The 11121-nt window shown below is 38.0% G+C and overlaps 1 protein-coding gene across 1 annotated transcript; it reads left to right on the top strand.

Annotated features, from left to right (window-relative positions):
• The first annotated feature begins 5641 nt into the window (after nucleotides 1-5641).
• On the top strand, nucleotides 5642-6389 carry LOC145107127 (microtubule-destabilizing protein 60-like). The gene is made up of 2 exons (XM_079043991.1): nucleotides 5642-5933; nucleotides 5995-6389. Exons 1-2 carry the CDS (start codon nucleotides 5642-5644, stop codon nucleotides 6387-6389), a joined length of 687 nt encoding a protein of 228 aa, XP_078900117.1.
• The last annotated feature ends 4732 nt before the right edge of the window (nucleotides 6390-11121 follow it).

The raw sequence follows: 11121 nt of genomic DNA, 5'->3' as shown, positions 1-11121 counted from the left end.
GTGTGTCGTACTAACATATTGACTAGAAAAGCAGGTTGTTGACTTGGTATGCCCAACGTACCATTGCGTATGCCCAACGTACGCACTTGTCACATTTTCTTCTATTAAGAGCTTAATCCTTAAGCTCTTTTGTCCAAATTCCAGATCTAGTCCTCAAATGTTTTCCTTTACCATAAAGTTTCCAACTTTATGGTATTGCATGGCTATTAAATGCTCAATACCAAAAACCCTAACTTCTTAACTCATTAAGACAACATAGATCATGCATGGAAGGAAACTAATGACCAAGACTATATTTTTATGCTTCTAGACACTCCAAAATGCTTGAAAGGACAACTCATATGAATTAGAGTAACCCATACGCATAATACCAAGCTTATGGGACAAAAAATGAACATCAAACCATAACTAAACATGATCTAAGAAAAACTTCATCAAGATCAAAGCTTTTTACCTCCAAATGGCGTCAAATGATGATGTGATTCTGGATCCAAAGTGCTCCTCTGTTGTATGATGATCTTCTCTTCTTTCTTCCTCCTTCAAGATCACCAAAACACACACTAATGGCTCAAAATGCTCTCAAGTGGATTAGGGTTTGCAAAGGGGTCGAAATGGGGGCTGGAGGATGATGAAAGAAAGAAGTCTTGGAGGGTTAAGGATGTCTAAATAGGGTCAAAACCCTAAAAATTAGGGTTTGTACCCTGGCCATGTACGTCCAGCGTACCACATGTACGCACAACGTACTCAATAAAACCCATGTACGCCCAGCGTACTCACGCAGTCCTCAAATTATAAAAATGCCACTGAAGACCAATTTGCAAACAATTCTCATACTAAGGGGTTAAAAGGTACATACTTGAAAATCAAGATGTTACAATTCTCCCCCACTTAAATCAGACTTTGTCCTCGAAGTCCACTGCCGAAAATAACTCAGGGTAGTGTTCTCGTATCTCCGCCCCAGCCATTCAGACAATCCACCCCGAAACTCGATCCGAACACAAATTCAGCTTATTCAGGCAACTACTTTCGCATACTATATTTAACCCAATCTTAACGAAACTTACACACCCCGACCAATAATGAATCCTTGACCCGCAAACATTTACCAATGAAGAAAAGCATCACAATCTACCCAAAATCCGGAAATCCAATACCTCGACCGACTCTTAAGCAAGCAAAACTATCTCAGAACACAATCAATACGACTTCACTTTACTATCTGAACCATACTGAACCCTTCCGGCCCCGAATTACCTTGCTGATACCATTGGGAAACAGAACCCCTAACTATTCACTGTTGTTGTACCCTTCATTCTTAAAGAAGGCGACTCCCAATACGAGTCTCAACTTGATAACGTTGTAGAGAAACACGTACAACGCCAACACATTCCACAACTTCCTAACTATAAGAATGGGAACCTACCCCTTGTCTTTGACTAAGAACACCACTAAATACTTGGAACAAATACTCAAAATACACCGATCGCGAATTTCAACCAATCCCAAATCCAATAGTTGTACAAAAAACCTTTAATACACCCTTGACTCCTAACACGTCATTACCAACCGACTACTCCTACGAGAAAATATAATCAATCCAAGAATTTTCACTTTGTATCCAAATCCTTATCAGCTTAGGTGTACCCCCACCTAGCAAATCACTTGAGTCATTGATAATGAATTTCATGACTTGAGGTTCCATAGTCGATACTCAACCTTGGTAACCAAACTCCTAATAAACATCCCGCGAGCAAATAGGGTTCATAATGCAAACACTTCGCAAGGGACTTATGATGCACAACTATTACTCCCAACAACCTTTAATTGCCCACATGATCCAAATTAGTTGGTCAGTGAGTCTCCCGACTTCCAACAATGTACTAACACTGAAAGTACCACATGCAAAAAAAATAAACAATCATGGTCACTGGGCCTAAATCCTATGTCTGGAATACCCCTACAAGGTGCTCAGCATTAGTCTGGATTGCCTTTGAGCCCACAACATGAGTCTGGAATGCCCTTCCTGAAACTCAGCCCATGTCTGGCATGCTCCCGGTATAACGCTGATCCTGTCGTCATTCATCACTCGCCTGAAAACTCACGACCAACACCACGGGGACCTAAAGATACTCAATCCTCATTCCACCGCCTTGCATGAACCCAATCAACGTTCCTCTCAATACTAACTGAACACAACACCACCATACTCTTTTACCACACATAATTCCTTTAACAGTACAAGCTACAACCAACGCAAAATCTGATGAAAACATAGTCGCACACGACCAGAGAATGGGATAGACGGTCGCAATCGTGTTCCAGTTCAGAGGCTATAACCCAAATATGAACCATGCATAATTCGAACCAAGTGCTCCATTGTTATCTTGTCCAGTCCACATACACCCCTCACAACAATATCTATTGAACTTACCACAATACACACCCTTAAGAGAACCCACAACCTTACCAAAAGGGTGAAATACCAGAGATCTAATGAAGTGAAGAATCTCAATCATTAACAGAAAAAATCCTCATGAATGATCGAAACAAGATCCCATACCTTGATTGAGACTGAACAGACCCCATTAATACATAACTATCTCGATAAAACTTTTAAAGTTATCCAGAAATGTTGCTAAAACTCTGGTCGGATCCATCTAAATACCACCCCTGCCAGCACGACATGCCAAAAAAAATTAGATTCTACGTAAATCTAATGTCCCGCCTGGAAAATTGAACAACATTGTCCCAAATTCTAGACTCCCAATAACCAAGAACATCTTCCAAACTCGAGCCGAACTTGATGATAGGTTGATGAATCCATTGAACTTCAACTGATACAACTCAAAACTTCCGAGGAATCTCTGCTTTGATGATGAATGAAATGACGAATGATCGAGCATGCATTGAAACATAATCCAATGAACCATAACCCATGCACAGCTAAACATACCCATCTCTGAAATTAATTTCCCGATTGACAACTACCCAATCTAGACGATAAATAGCAATCCATATAGCGAGTTGACAAATCCATCAACAACCGATACTCAACCTGAGTGCTCCTAGCGCCTCTTCATCTATTCATTGGCATCCCAAAAGGAACCAATGGCTACAATGAGATCCTTGATCAAATACTTCCTGCTACGAGACAACTCGTGTATTTCCTAAACACATACATCTTATAGCCACTTACTCTACACCAGTGACTCGACCAAATCTTGAATAGTAGTCTTGTATAACCGCACCGTAGATCCATGTGAACCATTCTTCTGACATCACAAACTCGAACAGATCAATGATCCTCCAAGCAGAATTCCTAGTTCTCCCCCACTTAGGGTTCGAACTACCACCTGCTGGGGTCACAACCAGGTACAAACCATCCCTGACTCTCGGAATATATAACACACGCAAGATGATCTTCTGGATAAGGACCATACAAACCTTATGAGATTCTGAATCTCAGATGAAGACTTCAGAAATTTCCAATCATGACCACTTCTGAAATTAAGAACCCCGCACAGATCCCAAACAATAACTCTAAGAGTCCATTCATAGCATCGATTTTCTACCCTGAAACAAATGAATTACCACTTAACTTGCCCACAAACCCCCAACCATCAATTCATCGCGGGGATCATCCATATATACAAGAGGCATCACTCTCATAGTCATGATACATTAGATACAAGAAGAGTTGTCGCTCCCGGTTCACTTCCATCAACCAGCACCTGACCTGCCTATATCCAAGGAAAACTAACCCTTGATCTCATATCAAGGCAACCATACCACAGTAATCCTCTTGTGCATTTCCATACTGTCATACTACCGCCAAAAACCACAACCATCTAGCCCTGTGTTGGGTCTACACCCCGACTATGAAGATCACATGTCTGCTCTCTTTTTCCTCTGAACACATCAAGCTGGAAGAACATAACCCCTCCTGTAGATAGTGACATTCATATCTATCTATCAACCACTTAGCATACGGCTGCAATCCTTGAGCCGATCATAACAATCACTTTCATCTTGAATCCCGTGACTCAACTGGCATTACCTCGAGCAAGGCCTTCGAGACCTCAAAATCCACTCATTTCCCTAGGTTTGCACCATTCAAACCCAAACTGACATGGCCACTAAGTCTCCAACAATCACCAGACCCATCCTCATGCCCGAACAACCATAACCAAAAGATCGATAGATATGGAAACATTGCCACGAACCATGGGATTAAACCATGCTACCTATCCTTAACCTGCCCTTTTACAATCCTCGTGACTTCCTTTGATTCGAGTATGGATCCTATGCTTCTAGTAGTACGGGCCCAATACTATCTTCCACACCTATCCATACTTTCCTCAAGAGTCAATCATGGGTCCTCCAAGTCACCTACTCATAATAATACTCTCGATACCTACTAAACAGCGTATCACTCGTACTAAAGCACTCCCTAGGCTCTCATTGGATCCCCACCTCACCCTGCCATCAGCTGTTGAAGAGCCCCTATTAACGTCAGCTAACCACTTCATGAATACAATTACATGCAACAAAACTTAAATAATCTTTTGACTAAAAGTCCCAACCCTACAACGGTTAGACCTAGACGAGAGCTGCGCAATAGGGCTGAATCCATCATTCTAAAATTATTTAACCTTTGCAGCATGTAACTAAACATATTCATTTAATAGTTGTCTCACATCAATATGAGTCCCACAAAGCACAAAGCAAGCAACATTCGAGCAGTGAAACCGAAGGGCACTAAGACACCATAAGATCAGGTAGATTCTTACACACAATCTCGGACCACTATGCCCAAACATCAAGGATACACATACATCCTACATTTACTCTCCTAAGAGTGGCTAATCACTCCTCATGCTGGCCTACTATAAACTATATTCACTCATGAAACTTCCACCAACCCTATAGCCGCTCATGCATTCTAATCATACATAACGCCGGATCCTATAGACAGTATAACACTTGACCCTACCTTAATCCCTTCATTAGACCAGAATAAGAAATATGGCTAAATCAAACATTCTCAGGCTATAGAATCTTAGTTATGTACAACTATGATGCACATACTAAGCAACTACAGTAATGATGTCAATTTCATCTAACATACAAGAAGTCCTCCTAGGCTATCTGGTATCATATATACCAGGCAATTGTATCATGCAATCCATGAAGATCCCTAGCCTATCACTAGCATGCAGTTCTATCATAATCATCAATAACAAATAACAGTGTGGTAACTTGGGGTATACTTCTTTCTCCAGCTGATCGTACACATCGCATCCCACCTTGGTTACTTTTGAACATAATTTTTTTTAGACAAAATTGAAAAAATGGTCCCTGTGGTATGCAATTTTTTGGGGTTTTAGTCCAAACCACGACTTTTTTGGATTGGTGGTCCTTTTGAGGTAGTTTGCTTGTGATTTTGGTCCTTCGGTAAACAGAAAAGACTAAATTGCCCTTATTTTATTTATTTTCCATTTTTCTTTTTTTTTTCCTATAAATATTTATATATAAAAAATAAAAATAGGGGCCCACATACTCTCTCTCCGATAAACTGAATCCCACAAGCCCCGTCATCTCTCTCTACAACTAATCTCCTCCTTATTCCGACGATTTTCCGATGGAACCGAACGGAAAGAACGCCGGAGCAGTGCCACTGACACCATCGAAGTCGAAGGATTCCAGCAAGTCAAAGCTACCAGAGAATATAAACCCTAACGTTACTAGCCCTAATCTGAAAGCCTTGAATTCCCCGTCACTCAAATCAGCGACTAAAGTCCAGAAATCGGCGATGAAGAAACCTAATCATATCTCTTCGCCTTCTCTCAAGAACAAGATTCGGGAGAGTAAGTTTGTGGTGGCGAAGAAGAATTCGAAGAGAGACAAGGATAAAACCCTGATTTCAGTCGATTGTAAGTGTAAGGCTAGTGGTAATTCAGAAAAATGTTTGTGTGTTGCTTATGAGACTCTTAGGGCTTTTCAATCGGAGTGAAGTTTCTGTTCAAGAAGAAAACCCTAGTTTACCTGTAGGTCTTCAAGGAAAATCCGAAGAAGATGACGTTTTTGAGATGTCCGGTGATAAGAGGAGAAAGGAGAAATTGTTGGATGAACCAAGAAAGAGCATTCCTAAACCTGGATCTGGAAGAGTTTTGCATTTGGTCAAGGCCTTTGAGAATATTCTCACATTACCAGATTCAAATGAGGATGAACTCGAAGATCAGACAAACAACAATCTTGAAAGACGATTCTCTTATACTTCATTCAACCCATTTGATCTCTTACTTACTATAGAAAATCTAGGTTTGTGTTCTTCGCTTGATGGCAGCCATGGGATGTTGGTTGATCATCATCTAAAAACTCTGCCATGAAATTTCTGTTAAAGCAGAAGAAACGGATTCATCATCTTCAAGTTTTTGAGGCAGTAGATGGAAAAGACGAACAATCAAGGATACCTCCCAGTTCATGAAGAAATTTCACTTATAAGTTACAACACTTGTACCTTTTATAAATTTCTTGAATTGATCACATTAACTCATGAATCTGCAACAATTAAAGAGGAAGAATAAAACAAGAAGAGTTCATGAAGAAAGTCGAGGAGATGATAATTCAACAACAAAAGCAACGGATTCCCATCTGAGAGAGAGAGGGAGGGAGGGAGATATGTGGGCCCAAATTAATTATTTATTTTCTTTTTCATTTAAATTAAATAGAAAAAACATAAAAAATATATCAGAAGGGCATTACAGTCATTTCAATTTTACGAGGGACCAAATTTACGTACAAACATGGCCAAAAGGACCACGAAGCCAAAAAAGTCGGGGTTTGGACTAAAACCCAAAAAAATGCATACCACAGGGACTATTTTTGCAGTTTTGTCTTTTTTTTAAAACCATTTGAAAACCTTTTTAAGTTCCATAGTTTGAGTCTGGATTCACACGAATGTTCATCCAATTCTCTTAAACTAAGGCTCTGATACCAACTTGAAACATCCCAAAAATCATGGTAAAATTATCATTTTTCAAAACCATTCCAATGACCTTGAAACATTGTTTCAAAAGTTATAGTCAATAATCAAAGTATCCTAAAATCCAAATAACATAAAATCTGAAGGATGTGCACGATCACGTCCTCGCCCTGAAGTACATGAATACATGCAACCAAACTGTAAGCACAAATCTTAGTGAGTTCCCCCAAAATACCACCACACAAACATATTTAACAACATGCATACTGGGTCCACAACTAATAGACTAGATTACCCATAAGTCCACAACATGAGTCTGGCCTGCCTTCCGGCCCACACCTCATGTCTGGCTTGCTCCCGAGCCCACAACATAAGTCTGGCTTGCCTTACTGGCCCACAGCTTATGTTTGGCTTACTCCCGAGCCCAAACCATAAGTCTAGCTTGCATTACTAGCCCACATCTTATGTCTGGCTTGCTCTCAAGCCCACATTATAAGTCGGGCTTTCCATACTGGCCCACAACTTATGTCTGGCCTGCTCCTAGGTTTGTTGGCTTCTGCACAGATCTGAATTGACTCAACCCAATCATACCATGTTGACATATACATAACAGATAACATGTATCCAACAAACAGATAATCATATAACCAATCAGACAAACAGGCAGATTTACAGATCACTATCGTATAGCAAAATCTTGGATACCAGGACACAGATCTAAAAAATCACTACAAAATAGCAACATCCTCTATACCAGGATACATAACCTAGTGGGTCGGAATTGGTTCTTTCAACCCACAAGTACAATGAGTAAACCTCACCTATCAGTATGAAAAGATTGTTGAACAGAACACAGCTCTGAATATTAGCTCTATAAGTCACATTTCATTAGAACTAGACCAATTTAACTTATAATCAAAATACCCAAAATACATCTAGGTCAAACATTGTAAAAAACAAGTCAAGGTCAAAAAGTCAAAAAGTCCACCGAGACAACTCAGCTGGTACGCATCGCATACTAGCATATTGACCAGAAAAGTAGGTTGTTGACCTGATATGCCCAACGTACCATTGCGTACGCCCAACGTATGCACTTGTCACCTTTTCTTCTATTAAGAGCTTAATCCTTAAGCTCTTTTGTCCAAATTCCAGATCTAGTCCTCAAATGTCGTCCTTTACCGTAAAGTTTCCAACTTTATGGTATTGCATGGCTATTAAGTGCTCAATACCAAAAACCCTAACTTTTTAACTCATTAAGACAACCTAGATCATGCATGGAAGAAAACTAATGACCAAGACTACATTTTTATGGTTTTAGACACTCCAAAATGTCTGAAAGGATAGCTCATATGAATTAGAGTAATCCATACTCATAATACCAAGCTTATGAGACCAAAATGAACACAAAACCATAAATAAACACGATTTAAGAACTTCATCATTATTAAAGCTTTTTACCTCCAAATGGTGTCAAATGATGATGTGATTCTGGATCCAAAGTGTTCCACTCTTCTAAGATGATATTTTCTTCTTTCTTCCTCCTTCAAGATCACCAATACACATACTAATGGCTCAAAATGCTCTCAAATGGATTAGGGTTTGTAAAGGGGTCAAAATGGGGTTGGAGAATGATGAAAGAAAGAAGTCTTTGGGGGGGGGGGGGGGTTAAGGATGTTTAAATTAGGCCCAAACTGTAAAAATTAGGGTTTGCACCCTGGCCATGTACGCCCAGCATACCAAATGTACAACCAATGTACTCAATAAAACCCATGTATGCCCAATGTACTAACATATACACCCATCATACTCACGTAGTCCTCTAATTACAAAAATGCCACTTAAATAATTTTGAACCATTTTAGCAAGTATATTACATGAAAAAGATTAGATGATTAGTGATTCTAATGAATTGATGGCCGATATGGGAAGTGGGAGAGTTATCAGATATATTCCAATTGAAAGGATAAGTGGGGAGAGGTTTGCCAAACTAGAGCAATGATGACAAGGAGCATTTAGAGGAAGAACTCTCTGATGTTTTGTTGTATCTAGTTCAGCTTGTTGATGTTTGTGGTCTTGATCTACCAAGCTGCTCTATCCAAGATTGTCAAGAGTTCCCAGAAATACCCTATTCTAAATTAGTTTTACATGGTCCTTTAATATATTTTCATAAGATGAACCAAGATATATGAAATTAATGTGGCCTACAAGAGAGAATTGAGAAAAAGGTATGAGATAATAATTCTAATTTATGTTTTGGTGTTGTTTTGTTTCCTAGTTTTTTGTTATACAAAATGGTCATAGTCACTCACCAACATATCAAGATTTCTATAAGAAATTCGTGTTTTCTTTTTATGTTTTTTCGTGATTTGTCAATTCTTAGGACATCCAAAGTGAAGTCAATTTTATAGAGTTTAATGATCGTCAATTATTTCTAAGGAGAAAGAAGGTTCACCATATCATGTCATTTTTCCTGATTTAGAGCAGCCTGCTGGTGAAAATCGTGCAACATTTAACCACATGGTAATATGTCACACCCCCAAACCAGAACGGCGGAAACGTTCGGGGGTGGGTGACGTCATGTACAATATCACAACAATGCATAATAGTAATCAAAGTACAACAACCATATATAGCAAAAGTAAAAGTTGTAAATCAATGAAGCTCCGTCTTCTCAAAAACCTGTGGTTACCTGTTTACTGATTTCCTAAGAATACAAGTAGTTTCGAAAAGAGTGTCAACAATTAAGTTGGTGAGTTCATAAGCATGTTTGTAATTGAAATATGTTGTTTATTCCTTTGAAAAATGTAAGTATGGTTTTCCTAGAAAATCCTATATTTTCTGTTGTAATGTGTTGTACTCAAAACATGTAAATGTTATTGTATTCTGAAATAGTATAATGAAGTTTTAAGTCCATATAAAAACCATGAAAAATATGTTTTCTCTGTACTGAAATAATATCATGTATTTGTACTTGTATAATACTGTAATATAGTTTTATTATTAAATAAAATTATGTGAAGTTGTTTACTTATTCATATACTAATTATATAGTTCAATACCAAATTGTGAGTTATTATAACCATGCTAGATGACCTAAAATGGCCTGAACACGACGTTCTTCAGGCGTCGAAATCGGTACGACATTTGTCACCCGAGGCCTGCCAGCCTAACTGTAGCGAACAGTTAAGGTGTGGGATTGTCAGTCCCGTATAGATCTATACACAAGTGTCACGCTCTCCCTCTAGGAGACTCTGGTTATAATTTCAGGACTTGGTTGGTACTTAGATAAGTACATGAAGTGTGTCTCACAAATGCTATATTGATAATTACGTGTAGAATAATGAAAAGTTACCTTGTAATAGATAAACTGTAAGTATGTTTCATAAACTATATTTAATATAGTTTATATGTTTATTAATCATAAGTTATCCTGAATATGTAAAGTAGTATATATGATCCATAAACTATACCTATTATAGTTTATATGTTTGTTTTCCATATTGTAATCTGAACTTTGAAAAGTAGTATGTAAGTTCCATAAACTATACCTATTATAGTTTATATGTTTGTGTTTTATTGAAAAGTAAACCTTTGTATTTTTAATAATTCAATAAGTTTAAATCGAAAAATCTATGATACAGTTGTCCATGAAATTTAATATTTATACCCAAATGGTATTAAAATAGTTTGCAAAAATTATATTTTTGTTTAACAAGTTTAAATTGATTTTATACTTATATAAATATAATATTTATATAATTTTGGTTAAATAGACAGCCGAATAAATAATTCAACCCCAAGCCCACAACCAAACAAAGAACAGGAAATGGAGTCAAATTATCAATTCTAAGCCTGTTTAACCCGAATTATATAATTTATATGTATATAAATATATAATTTTAGTAACGGCAACAAATAATAAATATTTGAAACATTTAAATATTAATACAATTTCTTGTATTTACACTTGTATTCCCCCCCCCCCCCCCTAAAACAATGAAAATTTGTAAAAACGTAGGGGTATGAACTCACCTCAAATGTGATAACGGTTTTGATATCGGGGTAGAAAACGGTAACTTCGGGCTAGAACACGGGAATGATATCGTTATCCTAATGGTTTTAAACATATAATCATG

Source organism: Lactuca virosa, chromosome 4, assembly GCF_052849685.1.
Source record: "Lactuca virosa cultivar CGN04683 chromosome 4, Lactuca_virosa_CGN04683_v6, whole genome shotgun sequence".
Lineage (NCBI taxonomy): Eukaryota > Viridiplantae > Streptophyta > Magnoliopsida > Asterales > Asteraceae > Lactuca > Lactuca virosa.
The sequence above is the reverse complement of the archived record's forward strand: the minus strand, read 5'-3'. Positions and strand labels throughout refer to the sequence as shown.

Excerpts from the sequence above, each read along its gene's own strand:
- LOC145107127 (XM_079043991.1), top strand. The coding sequence starts at position 5,642 with ATGGAACCGAACGGAAAGAACGCCGGAGCAGTGCCACTGACACCATCG. Across the intron at positions 5,934-5,994 it reads AACCCTGATTTCAGTCGATT|GGCTTTTCAATCGGAGTGAA; the intron begins GTAAGTGTAAGG and ends TGAGACTCTTAG.